This window comes from Misgurnus anguillicaudatus, chromosome 24 (assembly GCF_027580225.2).
Source record: "Misgurnus anguillicaudatus chromosome 24, ASM2758022v2, whole genome shotgun sequence".
Lineage (NCBI taxonomy): Eukaryota > Metazoa > Chordata > Actinopteri > Cypriniformes > Cobitidae > Misgurnus > Misgurnus anguillicaudatus.
Genome location: NC_073360.2, coordinates 11828732 through 11845676, shown reverse-complemented (window position 1 = coordinate 11845676; position 16945 = coordinate 11828732). Strand labels below are relative to the sequence as shown.

The window sequence follows — 16945 nt, the reverse complement described above, 5'->3', positions numbered from 1 at the left end:
TTGCTGCCGTAACATGGCTGCAGCAGGCGCAATGATATTACACAGTGCCCGAAAATAGTCCCCTTGGTAACTTTCAATAGCATATAAAAGGCATATAAACCATATTTAAAAATCATGAAGCCACAATCAATCTCGAAGTATTGCAGTACCCTTTGTTTTCTGTTAATTCCCCCCAAGCACAAACGTGAAAGTCTGCCTATGAGCTCAACATGGCAGCACATTAAAGTAATCCCCATGACTGCAGTGTTGGGCTAATATATGTCTTTTAAAGTTAACGATATGTTGGTGAGAAATACATATTTTGAGCTTATAGAGATCAGTATGTCGCATATCCATGGCAACACATACAGATCAGTGCAGTGAGTCTAAATATGGCTGCACAATGATAAAAACAAATCTCATTGGTTTTTGCGTGTCTCATGACAAAACACGCATAACTATTGTCACTTGACATGCTATAGATGTGCAGCCATATTTGAACTCACTCACTTTTGGACTATTTGGAAATTTTCTTTTAATGAATTGCACCTGTAGCCCAGTAGGATTGGCATCTCTGCCTGCTGAAAAAAACAGCATACCAGCAAGACCAGCATATGTTGTGTTTTGGTCCTGGTTTGCTAGTGAACACCAGCTAAACCAGCATTGGCATCAGCATTAGCACCAGCTAAACCAGCGCCAAACCTGCATTAGCACCAGCATCCCATGCTGGTCATATCAGCAAGACCAGCATATGTTGTGTTTTGGTGCTTGTATGCTGGTGACCACCAGCTAAACCAGCATAGACCAGCATAATTCCCATGCTGGTTTGATGCTGTTTTTTTCAGCAGGGTGAACCAATTCTTATTTGTCTGATTTAGAAAATACCCTCAGTTAATTCAGTTAAAGATAATCAATGGCTTGTCGTGCATTAGATGATTTTAAATGCACAACCCGTAGGCAAAGAACCACCCAATCAAGTCTTTGATTATCCCGCTTATTCCTTGGTAACTTGCCAAGTTATAGACAAATTAAAACTAGTATTGCTCTTTGCAGCGCAATATGTGACCCAGTGGGTAAAAATGTATGTTTTTGTCAGTTACAGCACGTCACATCTGCCGTTAAGATTGCATTTTATTTATTAATTTATTTGTTAATTGAGAGAGAGAGAGAGAGAGAGAGAGAGAGAGAGAGAGAGAGATTGCATGTGCCATATATCTCTAATAGCCGAAGTTTTCTTCAAGTATTCTTAAAGGAATAGTTCACCCAAAAATGCAAATTCTGTTATAATTTACTCTCATTTTGTTACAAACTACACGAAAGAAAATATTTTGATCGATCATGAGCCCCAATTCACTTCCATAGTAGGAAAAATAATACTATGGAAGTGAATGGCGCTTATGAACGGTTTGGTTACAAACAATCCTCAAAATATCTTCCTTTGTGTTCATCAGAACAAAGACCTTTATACAGGATTGTAACTGACTGCCTGGATATATCTGTGCATTAAAGGATTTCATTGCAGACCTTCCAGCCAATTAGAATCAAGAATTCCAACAGACCATGGAATAAACCTGTTTGTGACACACCAGCTTTGTATATCATAACAGTATTTAAATTTTTGGATGAGCTGTTTCTTTAAATCAAGAGTGAAGGTTGGGCGAGACAGCAGACAGGATTTTTTTGGTTAGCTTAAATGCTAAACAGACAGAACTAAACTTGAAAGCACAAAATAATCTGTCTTGAATTAGTTTGACAGTGCCAGTTTTCTTGATAAATGTGTTTTCCAGATTAGGGGATTCTGTTGAAATGCTGCATAACGCATAATTTCATAAAGCCAAGTTTCAATTATATATTTGGCACAGTGAACGCCGAACATATCTGTGCAAGATACCCAAGAAATATATCATCACGAAAGAGATAAAACAAGCAACCATCTTTGATCGATTACCGTCAGTAGGAGTTTTGAAAAACTGACCGGTATTGTTTTTTGATGTGGAGGGAAAAAAGCTGTTTCGGTGAAATCGATTAAGTTCTACTTAAGATTTCATTTATTTCTCAGGTCATGGAAATAACTCTTGCTTACTTCTTTATGTCTAACTCAAGTCTAACATGCTTCCCAAAAACATGCCCAACAAATGTTGTTTGTTCCTGAAGGGAAAATCGTTCACAATCCATCTGAAAATCCTCCCAGCTCTCGTTGGTGAGCAAAATACCAGAGAGCTTTTTAGCTAAAGGCAACTCTTTTGTTAAACTCTTCATTCAGTCGGCTCATTTTGTTCATATAGATACGTCTGCTGGTGGCGTCTTTGTGTCGTTGTGGCTCTATGTGCAATCGATCCCATATAATTACAAAACCTGCATCATTTCAAATCTTTTATTGAAATAAATAGGGCAGTATTTAATGAACAATGCTTTGGGTGTTGTCTTCAAGGGCGAGTGAGAAATTTGACATTGAGACCTCTCCTCATATTTCCATCACATGTTTTGGATATGCATATGTACGCAATAAATCTCAGTAAGATCTCAAAAACAAGTGTGGGTATCCACATACCAAATAAAAATAATTAAATTATATATTATTTTGTAATGGGATCCTTTTAATTCTTAACTTACAGTATAGTCTGTAAAAATGTTGGGTTGTTTGAACCCATGCTTGGTTAGATATAGACCGTTGGAGTATAAATGTGCTGGGTTGTTGAAAATATTTGAAATAGCCCAGCAAAGGTTGAAGAATTATTGGTCGGTTCTGTCCAATATTTACCTACCATGGGTTAAAACACACCAATATTTTATTAAAATGTATCATATTAAAGTATTTACTTGCTTTATTCTGATGCATACACTGCAAACCGAGTACATTTCATTAAAAAATTTAATGTGGGAGGCAAAATGTTTTGCAACGAAACAGCTGAAGTTTCTGTCTTCATTTTCTCATTCTCGTATTGTTGTAAAACCTGTATGAATGTCTTTTTTCTCACAAAAGAAGATATTTTGATTAAATGATGTTAAGCACACAGCTCATGGAAACCATTGACTTTCATAGTAGGAAAAACAAATAGGATGGAATTCAATGGGTACCATCAACTTACCATTATTTATCAAAATAACTTCTTCATTATTTATCCCAATACTTTCATATTTGTTTTCCTACTATGGTGGTCAATGGTTACAATCAGCTGTGTGTTTACCATAATTTCTCAAACTATCTTCTTTTGTGTCCATCAGAAAAAAGAAATTCATACAGATTTAGAACAACATGAGGATGAGAAAATTATGAAAGCCTTTTTTTCATTTTTGGCTAAACTATTCCTCTTTTATGAACATAGTTTGAGATCAAACAATAATACATAATCCAAACAATACCACAATGTGGGGTTAAAGACCGCCTATTGAAGACCCCTGATCTAGTTAGCTTGACATTGCATTTTGGTTTCCTATAAGAGTTTGAACCTTCACTTGCAGACATTGAATCGTTAAAACATTTTAAAATTGTGTATTTCTTAACATTTTTTACTTTTGGGAAATATTTTCTAAATATACCAAAACCCTTTGAATGCTAATATCCCTCACGCGCATGCACGTTAACCAAAGAGAGGCCCGACCAAACCGCCGCAATAAACTCCCAATAAACCAACAATGGGCGTCCCCGTGGGCCTTTCTCATTCAAATCTGGAGTCCTTTAGGGGCCTGGAGCAGAAGGCTGTCCATTGATCCCGTGAGAGTCAGAGAGATTATTGCCAGTGTAAGATAGACTCTCTCAAAAGAAACTTGGCCTTTGTTCATCAGGGGATTCTCACACACACACTGGGTTCATTATTTCATCTCGGCCTCTTGTTAGTCCACATTGGCGCTTTCTTTCGCCCCGGCTCACCCCGACCTTCCTCGGCAGTGAGATATCTTCCGTTAATCCCTGCAGGAATGTGGCTTCGGCTATGGAGAGGATGCCCAATGTGTGCCCTGCAGAGCCAGTCGCTTCAAAGAAGACCGCAGCCTGCAGAAATGCAAACCCTGTCTAGACTGTTCGCTCCTCAACCGTTTCCAGAAGGGGAACTGCTCCACCACAAACAACGCTGTTTGTGGAGACTGCTTGCCTGGGTGAGTCAGCTGTAATATTTTAAAATAAAAGACATTAGGTGTTTCCCAAGACCACAGGGTGACCACATGCTTAAGAGTCACTTAGGATACTGATTCTGAAACACAAACTCTCGGTTAACTGGGTAAATTGAATTTACATCCAACTGTAGACAATACAAGAGCTTTTGCCTTGTGAAGAAAGGGTTTTAAAGGTACAGTTTATTTTTTAAAAGGGTGTTTTGAGGTGTAATTATAATATAAGTGAAGATTGTCCTAAAAAAATTCAAAATTAATTTTATTTATATTCTTCTCCATTTTTAGACCTGTGATGAAAAAATTTAATGAAAAAATCTTCGGGTATAATTGTCAATGTGTATGATATACAATTTGTTTGTATTACTATGACGAAACTAAATAGGACTTCACTATCATTACCTGTTAAAAACAAAAATGTTACAGTTTGCAAGATTACGGTTGCATGCCTTAATCCTAAAGCAAATGTTTTTAGCAAAGCCAGCATCATATTGTGCCTTGTTATCAAAAAAATCAATGCTAAAATGTACCGAAACCCCCCCCCCCCCACATAATTCAGGATTTACACCAATGAAGTTAAGTTATATGTAAAAATACTGAGGGAAATTCGATTTGAGAACTTGACGAAAAAAGAGAATGCAAGAGCACCATAAAATAATTATACAAGTCCGTACAATTAATGTGAAAGGAAATCATTAATTGTATTAAAATTACAAACTAAATTTGATCTTGTTTGTTTTTGCCCAAAGCTGTCATATTCTTTTTTGTCGACATTCTTTGTAATTGCACAGAATACTATTAATATCTTATCAACATTTTTGAACTTACAGCCAAATTTAACAGTCCATGTTCAGTTCTCTGTAAATTAAATCTATTGAACAATTGTTGCCATGGTTGGTGCCAGTTGAGCAAGAAAAAACTAAAATGTAAATGGTTGAAAAATGTCATACTAGTATTCTTACCTACAGCTTACCGTGGGTTCACACCAGCCGCTCTTGAGGCGTCAAATTCGCGTCTTCTGCGTCTAGTTTGCCGCTTGAACATTTTGAGTTTACTTGCTTCATTTGTGCGTGAAATTCTAGTCATCGAGATATTCACGCGGAAATTCGCATAATGGGAGGGGCTTCTGTGACTGCTCGCTTCTTGTAATCATACTACTAGAGCAAGATCCGGATTTGGTTAGCGCGGCGTGTTTTTCCGCCGAAGTAAAATTTTTTTAACTTGCGCGTTTCCCGCGGCAACGCTCAATTCGCGCCATTCGCGCGATCGAGGTGGAATCGGGTCTACCGCGCTAAACGGCTCATTCACGCCGTGAGACCTCCAGACGCGCGTCACATTGACTTAACATTGAAATCACCCGCGCTTGACGCCTCTACTGCGGCTGTTCTGAACGCAGCATAACTGTGGGTTTACACCAAATGCGAACCGTGCAATTGCATCGCGTTGCTCGCTCTAGATTACTCGCGGGATTTAACTTCGTATCATGCAAATTTTTTGCTCGAGTTGAATATTTTCAACTTGGGCAAAGACGCGTTTGAGTCGAATAGCGCATGTTTTCACGGCAAACGTGCTGCCCATATCGCGTAATTCGCATCGCTCCACGCGAGCACGCGTCTGATCGCATCTTTGCATTGACTTTGTATGTAATCTACTCGCGCAAATCGTTGAACCCGCATCTGGTGTAAACCCACAGTAAAACCTCCAGCATCAGTGAATCATAAGATTTGTTAAAATCAAGGTCGGGGGAACAAACTCACGACTTTTGGTTAGACCCAGTCATGCTGTAACATGTCACACAATAGCATGATCTTGAAACATGTCAGATTTTTGAAGGTCTGCTTCTCAAAGCTGTTTTTAACCACTGCAAGATTTACCAGTTACCCCAAAGCAGCGTCCCTCTCTCAACACTTAAGCTTTTAATAATGTTTGATTACCCATAATTAAGTGTGTTGGCACAGTGAGATTTGCTAAGAGAAAATTTTACCTTGAAAGTTCATCTACATCCTTTTAGAAAAAAAATTCACGGGCTGTAACTGATGATGAAACAATTTTCTACATTTTAATTAAAGTGTACAGCACTGATACATTAATATCATTTTTTAACTTTTTCAGATTTTACAGGAAGACAAAGTTAAGTGGATTCCAGGATATGGAGTGTATACCTTGTGGAGACCCACCACCACCATATGAACCACACTGTGAGTTCATATTTACTGATACTCCTAAAAGTTAAATTAGTGTCCAGTTGATTGTGTTCAGTGTGTTCAGAAAACATATCAAACTGCTGTTTTATTGGAGTTCTGTTGAAATCCACCTTAAAGTGTTAGTTCACACAAAAAACGAAAATTCACTATTATTTATGTCATTTACACAATGAGTTGTTCGCGCTGCTCTTTTCTACACAGACTAAGTGAATGGGGACTGGGGATGTTGAGTCATCTGATGCTAACAAAACAGATAGAAAAAGTCCTTATTCAATGAAAGTATTGCAATTTGTCATAGAGGTCAAATCAGATCTTCATAGCATTAAAGTAAAACCGTGGTCCTTGGTGATTTCAAAATGTTCATCCCATGATTGCCGTTACTTTGAGAGTAAAAAAATCAGGAAACAAAATAAATCTCAGCGGCTCCTGGTGATTATTATTGTCTTTTAAAGTGAACTGATTGGTCTGTGCAAGAAACTGATCATTATTTACAAAATTACCATTATTAATAATCCATTGCCTCAGGCAAACATCCTGAGCACGCCTGAACTTTGGCTGTATTCCATTCGCATCAATTTGCCCTCACTTCTGATATTGTCAGGAGCCACAGAGATACATTTTGTATCGCCTGAATCTGCTTTTAAGACTTTTTAGCGTGAACTGATACATGAGGACTTGCATTTTATGAATCCAAGGAACCAAAAGGACTGTGATTTAAGCTAAAATCCTTTACTGTCAAAGAACTACAGAAGAAACAAAACATACAAGAAGGTTTGATGTAAATGAGTTCAATAATTTCCGGCTAAAGTCTCATCTTATCTAATAATAAGATTCGGAGCGTCAAAGTTTGATTTCAGTCATAGATTTAACATTGATTTTAATCTTTGTCATGTCCTTACTCAGTCAATAGTAAAGATATCAAAGTGAATGTTCTTTAGGGCTGGGTATTGGCAAGGGCCTCACGATACGATATGTATCACGATGCATGGGTCATGATCCAATGTATCACGATACGATACGTTGCTTGCTGCGATACGTTGCAATACTTTTTCTTTTTTATCAACAATGTAAAAAAATAGAGCTGAATTTAAAAAAAAAACTAATTTAAACCCAAAGTGCTTCCACACGTCGGCTTTGAAAGCTGCATGTGTGTTTTATTTTCTCACTAACGCTATCTTCTGAGACATTGGCCGAATGGCCGTATATGACAGACAACTGGACAGCGACAACTACAGCAGCACACAGAGGGATTTGATGAGTTAAAAAAAAACGATAGTAGAGATTGAAATATATATTTTTGCACAGCCCTAATATTCTTTACATTATGTAGGATGATGTAAAAGCAGTAAATCACTAAAAATGGCTTTAGCTGGATTTTCACAAACTGGCGCAGTGTCCGAAATCCCTACATCCATACTACAGTACATAGTAGGGCTGCACAATGATGACATAAATCATAATTGTTGATTATTCATCACATTGTAATTGCAATTATTATTTGCGATTTTACATTGAAGTTTGAAATGTATTATAACTTTCTGTGAAGCAGCTCCATGGTAAATGCTAAACATCCAAAACTAAATAATATATTGTAAATAACATAATATGTTGTTAGTAAAAAAATCCCAAATGAATGGCTAAAGGACACGTCAACATTTTAATATATCTGATTCGCCACTGTATTTGGTGCCCAAACCTACTGGTGAAATGCACAGAAATGAGCACAAATGGACAGCTGTAATTGAGGTGTTTATGTAATTGTTTCACCCATAATTGTAATCCCGATTAGCTCTTTCCCCGCCAGCTCTTTAAAAAGTTGCCAGCCAGCACCAATTTTTTTATGATTTTCACAAAAGTTTAATGCCTTCCAGAAAATTTTCTTATATAAACATACAATATATCAAATGAAAGAACCATCTGGTTTCAAAAAAAGGGTATGGGTTGGTTTCTTCAAAAATGCCAAATTTAAAGCAAAAAGCTGAGATAATTGCATTTTTGTTGAAAGTATTGCGGAGTATTTTCTTTTTCCAGGTGGATCATCAAGACTATTGGTCCTCCTAGTTGTCAATCAGGAGTGTTGCGCAATTGCATTTTTTGAAAAAGTGGAGAAGGCGGTTCTTTTCTAAAATTTGAGAAAATCCTCCGCTACACCTTCAAAGCCCGGAATACACTGCAGGATAAGATCATTACCTTATCACACTGTGTGACATGTATCGTTTAAACTCTGGTACGACAAGCATGTAGACTGTGCGATTATGACACGGAAGCTTCGACGGCTGCGTCACACGTTACCGCAACATCACCAGCACGCACTCGTGGTAAACAAATACAAGTACGCATGTCGTAGCAGCAAACACACTTTGCGGTGATCGTGCTGAATTTCTGACACTGTCAGAAATCTATCGTAGGCTATGTTCGGACGCAAGACCGGGAAAACAGCCGTCTTTGAACCTCTCTCACTGTACGACAAAGTACTACCGATGAAAAGCCACGATCACAGAAATCGCGACGATTGTTTCACGATGGCAATCTTTCGTCTGGGACAGCCAATAATCGTGCAGTGTATCCCGGGCTTAAGGACTTTTGATAAAGATCAGATTCAGAGCGATGATCAAAACATACACGGAGTTTGAACTGTTTGGCCTTAGCAGTTGCTTCCGGGGTTTTATAAGTTGGGTAAGAGTGCCACCCGGTGGATAATAGTGGAAATACGGATTGCCAGAAAAACTCATTGTCATTGGCAGGAAAACGTTTTCTCTTAATTGACGAGTTAACTTGTCAACGGCGAGGAAAGAAGTCGTTTTTCAATTAATTGTGTAGCCCTAGTATATAGTAGATAAAAATAAGTAGGCATGGCGAGTAGTAAGTCCGAATTCATAGTATTCGCCAAACAGTAGACGAAAAGTACCCGGATAACCTACTACTTCCTGCAAGATTTGGAAGTGTGCATTCTATGAACACTTTACTATCCTGGGGAAGGAGTCACACAACAAATAAGAAGAAAAAGAGGAGGCGTCATCATATTCAAAAATTGTCGGACAGCTTTAATGCGGCTTTATTTAAATGTAAATACATGGGGAAAATGGTTAAAATGATAGTAAAATAGCGATTGTTTAACATTTTTCAAATTAACAGTTCACTTTTGATTATTATGACGTGTCATCATGTGATGTATTAACATGGACAGATGTAGCAGGTCTAAATTTAATTTATACTATCCATATTTATACCATATAGAATGTACATTTGACAGTATACAGTCTTGTTCAAAACAATAGCAGTACAATGCGACCAACCAGAACAATCAAGGTTTTTAGTATATTTTTTATTGCTACGTGGCAAACAAGTTACCAGTAGGTTCAGTAGATTCTCAGAAAACAAACAAGACCCAGCATTCATGATATGCACGCTCTTGGGGCTGTGCAGTTGGGCAATTGGTTGAGGGGGGTGTGTTCAAAAAAATAGCAGTGTCTACCTTTGACTGTACAAACTCAAAACTATTTTGTACAAACATTTTTTTTTTCTGGGATTTAGCAATCCTGTGAATCACTAAACTAATATTTAGTTGTATGACCACAGTTTTTTAAAACTGCTTGACATCTGTGTGGCATGGAGTCAACCAACTTGTGGCACCTCTCAGCTGTTATTCCACTCCATGATTCTTTAACAACATTCCACAATTCATTCACATTTCTTGGTTTTACAGCATTTTTGATCTCACCCCACAAATTCTCAATTGGATTAAGGTCTGGAGATTTGGCTGGCCACTCCATAACATTAATTTTGTTGGTTTGGAACCAAGACTTTGCCCGTTTACTAGTGTGTTTTGGGTCATTGTCTTGTTGAAACAACCATTTCAAGGGCATGTCCTCTTCAGCATAGGGCAACATGACCTCTTCAAGTATTTTAACATATGCAAACTGATCCATGATCCCTGGTATGCGATAAATAGGCCCAACACCATAGTAGGAGAAACATGCCCATATCATGATGCTTGCACCTCCATGCTTCACTGTCTTCACTGTGTACTGTGGCTTGAATTCAGAGTTTGGGGGTTGTCTCACAAACTGCCTGTGGCCCTTGGGCCCAAAAAGAACAATTTTACTCTCATCAGTCCACAAAATCTTCCTCCATTTCTCTTTAGGCCAGTTGATGTGTTCTTTGGCAAATTGTAACCTCTTCTGCACATGCCTTTTTTTTAACAGAGGGACTTTGCGGGGGATTCTTGAAAATAGATTAGCTTCACACAGACGTCTTCTAACTGTCACAGTACTTACAGGTAACTCCTCCAGACTGTCTTTGATCATCCTGGAGGTGATCATTGGCTGAGCCTTTGCCATTCTGGTTATTCTTCTATCCATTTTGATGGTTGTCTTCCGTTTTCTTCCACGTCTCTCTGGTTTTGCTCTCCATTTTAAGGCATTGGAGATCATTTTAGCTGAACAGCCTATCATTTTTTGCACCTCTTTATAGGTTTTCCCCTCTCCAATCAACTTTTTAATCAAAGTACGCTGTTCTTCTGAACAATGTCTTGAACGACCCATTTTCCTCAGCTTTCAAATGCATGTTCAACAAGTGTTGGCTTCATCCTTAAATAGGGGCCACCTGATTCACACCTGTTTCTTCACAAAATTGATGACCTCAGTGATTGAATGCCACACTGCTATTTTTTTGAACACACCCCCTTCAACCAATTGCCCAACTGCACAGCCCCAAGAGCGCGCACATCATGAATGCTGGGTCTTGTTTGTTTTCTGAGAATCTACTGAACCTACTGGTTACTTGTTTGCCACGTAGCAATAAAAAATATACTAAAAACCTTGATTATTCTGGTTAGTCACATTGTACTGCTATTATTTTGAACAATACTGTATACATTTTAACGGTCGATGAGTAAGTACTTAATCTAATTTAGTAAGTACTGTCACAGTATGCGGTTTTGGACACAGGGTGGTATTTTGGGGGAGCTGTTCCTTTAAAATGGGTCTTCAAAAACAGGTTGTGTTTATACTTAACCAGTGAAATGCCTGTCCTCCGAGTCTTAGTGATTCATACAACATGGTTTTACAATCAGAAAAATACCTCTTTTTACAAGTCAGGACACAGGCATAAGTAATAAAGACAATTATCTATGTAATGCAGTTACTCTTTTCCGCAAATACAAACAGGCCATCTTCTCACAAAGCAGTGTATTGTTGTCTAGGGTTCTGGGTTGCTAATTATTCTCATTTTACCCATCATTAACTACCATTGTACAGAAACTGTGTCTCTCCAGGCACTAACATAGGGAAAGACGAATACCTTTCCAAATTGACTGTGTCTTCCGCATTGGCATCGGTGGCTACTGTTTGTGTGGAGGCAATGTGTATGTTGGATAGAGCCTGAACCAGGTCTAACACTCCTAACACACTACATACATAGGGAGAAATCCTATAGGCTCACAGTTTGACCTGTGGATGTAAGGAATTTTATCTCTGTTCACTCTGTGTGGGAATTTTGAAAAATAAGAGCATGACGCCCCACTGCTGTGTTTATCTGACCGGTTGTGCATGCAAATGTCTGAAAAGACTTTAAAACGTGGCATTATGTGACAGAGGGTGGTGAAAACGTAAAGGCCCGATCGTGCTAATACTGTTTACGTCGGCCAGGGGCAAACGCGCAGCTGTGTGAGGAAGTGTGTCTTTAGAGGAGACCATAAATCCAGAAACACTCCGCTCTCCTTGGCCCATCCTGAGAGCGAGAGGAAGAAAACAAGAGCATTTTATGGGTTCCTGTTGCTGCTGTAATGTTTTTCATCTGCTGCTGTCTCTTCTTGTCATGGGATATCTTTAAATATTTGGCAAAGCTTCTCACAGCTGTCCCATCTGAGGCATCTGAAGTGATGTGAAGCCAATTTATGAAGAGGCCACATGAGAGCCGGGTGTGTGCTAGGTCTGTAATGAGTGAGAGTAATGTAAGATGACTGTTTTGCTTCTGCTTTAACTTTTACTTTTATTGGTCTGCTTGGTTCGAACTTGAGTTCAATACCACCCTTTCCCCCACTACTGTGTCCCTTTTCACATTGGACTTTGGGTCCAAACTAGAGGTAGACCAATATATCGGTTTAACCAATTATTCATTAAAAACTATTGGCTAGGGTTATCGGTTATCCTCTACTGTGAACTTGACCTCTACTGTTAACTATGGATTAGGGCTATCTGATGACCTCTACTCTGAACTATAGGTTAAGATTATCGGTTCATCTATACTCTAAACTATGAGTTAAGGTTATCTTCTCTAACTATGGGTTAAGGTTATTGTTTGACCTCTACTCTAAACTATGGGTTATGGTTATTGGTTCAGCTCTACTTTAAACTGTGGGCTAAGGTTATTGGATGACCTCTACTTTGAACTATAGGTTAAGATTATCAGTTCAGATCTACTCTAAACTATGGGTTAATGTTATTGGTTGACCTCTACTCTAAACTATGGGTTAATGTTATCGGTTCACCTCTACTCTGAACTATAGGTTAAGATTATCAGTTCAGCTCTACTCTAAACTATGGGTTAATGTTATCGGTTGACCTCTACTTTCATTTATAGGTTAGTGTTATTGGATGACCTTTACTCTGAACTATGGGTTAAGATTATCGATTCAGCTCTACTCTAAACTGTGGGCTAATGTTATTGGTTGACCTCTACTCTAAACTATGGGTTATGGTTATTGGTTCAGCTCTACTTTAAACTGTGGGCTAAGGTTATTGGATGACCTCTACTTTGAACTATAGGTTAAGATTATCAGTTCAGATCTACTCTAAACTATGGGTTAATGTTATTGGTTGACCTCTACTCTAAACTATGGGTTAATGTTATCGTTTGACCTCTATTCTAAACTATGGGTTAAGGTTATAGGTTCACCTCTACTCTGAACTATAGGTTAAGATTATCAGTTCAGCTCTACTCTAAACTATGGGTTAATGTTATCGGTTGACCTCTACTTTTATTTATAGGTTAGTGTTATTGGATGACCTTTACTCTGAACTATGGGTTAAGATTATCGATTCAGCTCTACTCTAAACTGTGGGCTAATGTTATTGGTTGACCTCTACTCTAAACTATGGGTTAATGTTACCGGTTGACCTCTACTCTGAACTATAGGTTAAGATTATCTGTTCATTTATACTCTAAACTACGGGTTAAGGTTATCTTCTCTTACTATGGGTTAAGGTTATCGTTTGACCTCTATTCTAAACTATGGGTTAAGGTTATCGGTTCACCTCTACTCTGAACTATGGGTTAAGATTATCAGTTCAGCTCTACTCTAAACTGTGGGATAAGGTTATTGGTTGACCTCTACTCTAAACTACGGGTTAAGGTTGTCGGATGACCTCTACTTTCATCTATAGGTTAGTGTTATTGGATGACCTTTACTCCGAACTATAGGTTAAGATTATCAGTTCATTTATACTCTAAACTACGGGTTTAGGTAATCTTCTCTAACTATGGGTTAAGGTTATCGTTTGACCTCTATTTTTAACTATGGGTTAAGGTTATCGGTTCACCTCTACTCTGAATTATGGGTTAAGATTATCAGTTCAGCTCTACTCTAAACTGTGGGCTAAGGTTATTGGATGACCTCTACTCTAAACTATGGGTTAAGGTTGTCCGATGACCTCTACTTTCATCTATAGGTTAGGGTTATTGGAAGACCTTTACTCTGAACTATGGGTCAAGATTATTGATTCAGCTCTACTCTAAACTATGGGTTAATGTTATCGGTTGACCTCTACTCTAAACTATGGGTTAAGGTTATCGTTTGACCTCTATTTTAAACTATGGGTTAAGGTTATTGGTTCACCTCTACTCTGAACTATGGGTTAAGATTATCAGTTCAGCTCTACTCTAAACTGTGGGCTAAGGTTATTGGATGGCCTTTACTCTAAACTGTTGGTTAATGTTATCGGTTGACCATACTCTAAACTATGGTTAAGGTTGTCCGATGACCTCTACTTTCATCTATAGGTTAGGGTTATTGGATGACCTTTAATCTGAACTATGGGTTAAGATTATTTATTCAGCTCTACTCTAAACTATGGGTTAATGTTATCGGTTGACCTCTGCTCTAAACTATGGGTTAATGTTATCGGTTGACCTCTACTCTAAACTATGGGTTAAGGTTATCGGTTGACCTCTACTCTAAACTATGGGTTAAGGTTATTGGTTCAACTCTACTCTAAACTATGGGTTAGGGTTAACATTTGACCTCTACTTTAAACTATGGGTTAAGGTTATTGGTTCAACTCTACTCTAAACTTTGGGTTAAGGTTGTAAGATGACCTCTACTTTCAACTATAGGTTAGGGTTAACCGTTGACCTCTACTCTGAACTATGGGTTAGGTTTATCGGTTGACCTCTACTTTGAACCACGGTACATTTTATTACTAGCACCAGCTGTCTACCACTTGAACTATGTAAAGACTGGAGGACAGGTAAGCAGTGGTTAACCGTTTTCTACACTAGTCAACATTTGTTGTGGATCAAAAGAGGTTCATAAACGTTAAGACAAATTGGTATTGTTAAAAATTTTAAGACAACTTTTATGAAAGGTTTTGAAATACAAATGTTGACTAGTGTCCATGTTTTTTGTTGCTCTGGATTGGTCACTAAAGTGCCCACCATGGACAAGAGATGCAACAAATTTAGACTGCTCTCTGAAGTTTATCAAAAAATAAAAAGGCATCTTATTTACACCAAATGCAAACTGAATTTGGTGAGTCCAAATGAAACTCTCTTGCTATCAGACACAGATGAGGTTTGCTGGTACACTAGATATACCCTGGATATAATTCCTCAACAGCAGCCAAGTGTGAAAGGAGAGTACAGTATATGAAATATTTCTGGGCTGTACTCGGATCTATATTTTCATCACAGTGCCATTCAGTCATGGGAAAATCTTTTATGAACTTTATCAGTAACATACTGCAGGCATCTTCAACTGCAGGCAATTTAAAAATGTTTTTGGTTTGGTATTTGACCTAAAGCGGATTAAAGCACATTGGCCCGGCCAGTAGGTCATAATTTGTAGGAGTCATATATCTTGGGGTTGATGGAGCCATTTGACAAGTGTGACGGGTGGGAGGTGTAGTTCTGTTGAAACGCTACACAAACATAGTTCTGCTAAAAGCAGGTAGTAACTTAAAAGTCAACAGGACATCACCCTATTTGCTTAACACACATTCTTTGGTCTAACTTACAATTTATCAAGTCTTTGAGAACTTACATTAAAATAACTTTCCGCTTCTGAAAGCACATTTCTGTTCAGGTTATATAGAATTGGTTTATGTATTGCGTGAATTCTTTTAACCTTAATGTCCTGGTCAATGTATAGCTGCCATAATAATAATATGCCTTGCATATATGCCAGTAATAATGTCGGCAGGGCATGTAAAAAACTGAACTACAGCCCTGACCGGGTCGGCCCTGTACACTATCACAATCCCCAAAGCTGTCCACCCCTCTGTTTCTTTGGGCTCAAGGCCATGTGTTTGAGTTTGGTATTCTGTAAAGTCAACAAGCAGGCGCACATATCAAAGAGTGCGGTCTATTGGCTCCTGAAGCGATAATATCAGCAGGTGAGATCTTTTCAATGAGCCGCTCTTTGTCTGTTTGCTGCAGCTGTGGGCAGCTGATAAGAGGAGAAACGTTTGGGGATTGTGAGAGAGGGCATGAGAACAGCACACAGCTGGCTCAGATTTGCTGGCACGGAGACATGACCGTTTAGACCGAGGTTTAATGAACAAACTTCGTGAAGACTTTGGTTCTGCTTTATTCGTTTACTAGCACATTTGCTTTTTCTAGGCAGATACATTAGAGGAAGAACTTCGGCCTTTAGAAAGCACAGCTACTGTTAAATTCAACTAGTAGGGCGCTAGCACTGTCAAAGTCATGGGTTCGATTCCCAGGGAATGCTTGTAAAATAAAAGATTGGATGGAAAATTGATTGTTGAAAAATTGCATTACCTACCTACCTAAAATGGTTTAGGACTTGTCACGATTTTGTCATCTCCATAAGCACTATATTATAGATCCCTACTCGCCTAGATTTGGTCCTGGAGCTTTTTGGTCATGGCAACCACCCACATCTCCCCTCCATCATGGCATGGCACAAACACACATACTGTAATCCCTAGAGAGAAAACTCCTTAGTAGGGCTTAGCTGATGTTCGCATTGTATCACAAAGAGCTCTTGGATATGTGAAGGCCAAGCCCATGTTTACTTAATGATTTATTTACCATAGAGCAAATGAAAAAGGCTTGTGTTCTCCTCATGAAAAGATGTTAAACAAATATCTGGTTCATATTTAACCTCTTTATATAAAGTTAATAGTTCCACATAAAAAAATCTCTGCAGGCTTTATGTCATTACGTGCCTGTGTTTGTTATCTTTCTTAACAGCTGCCAATAAAACATTTGCAATACTTATGCTATGTATTTAAGATATCTAGCTCTGAACTATTACTATTTATTAACACCTTATTAAAAAACCTGAAATAAAATGTTGGATGAGTCACTGCATGTTTTTATTCATTCATTCATACATTCATTCAATTTAATTTAATTTATATAGCACTTTTCACAATTGTTTAATTGTTTCAAAGCAGCTTTACATTAGTAAA

At 38.2% G+C, this 16945-nt stretch overlaps 1 protein-coding gene across 2 annotated transcripts in view; it reads left to right on the top strand.

Annotated features, from left to right (window-relative positions):
* The window catches only part of tnfrsf19 (tumor necrosis factor receptor superfamily, member 19), a 38036-nt gene that overhangs the window by 8978 nt on the left and 12113 nt on the right, over positions 1-16945 (top strand). For both annotated transcript variants that reach the window (XM_055195994.2, XM_055195993.2), the window contains 2 exons: positions 3896-4074; positions 6199-6284. In XM_055195994.2, coding sequence (XP_055051969.2) covers positions 3896-4074; positions 6199-6284 — 265 coding nt within the window. The remainder of the gene's footprint in view (positions 1-3895; positions 4075-6198; positions 6285-16945) is intronic.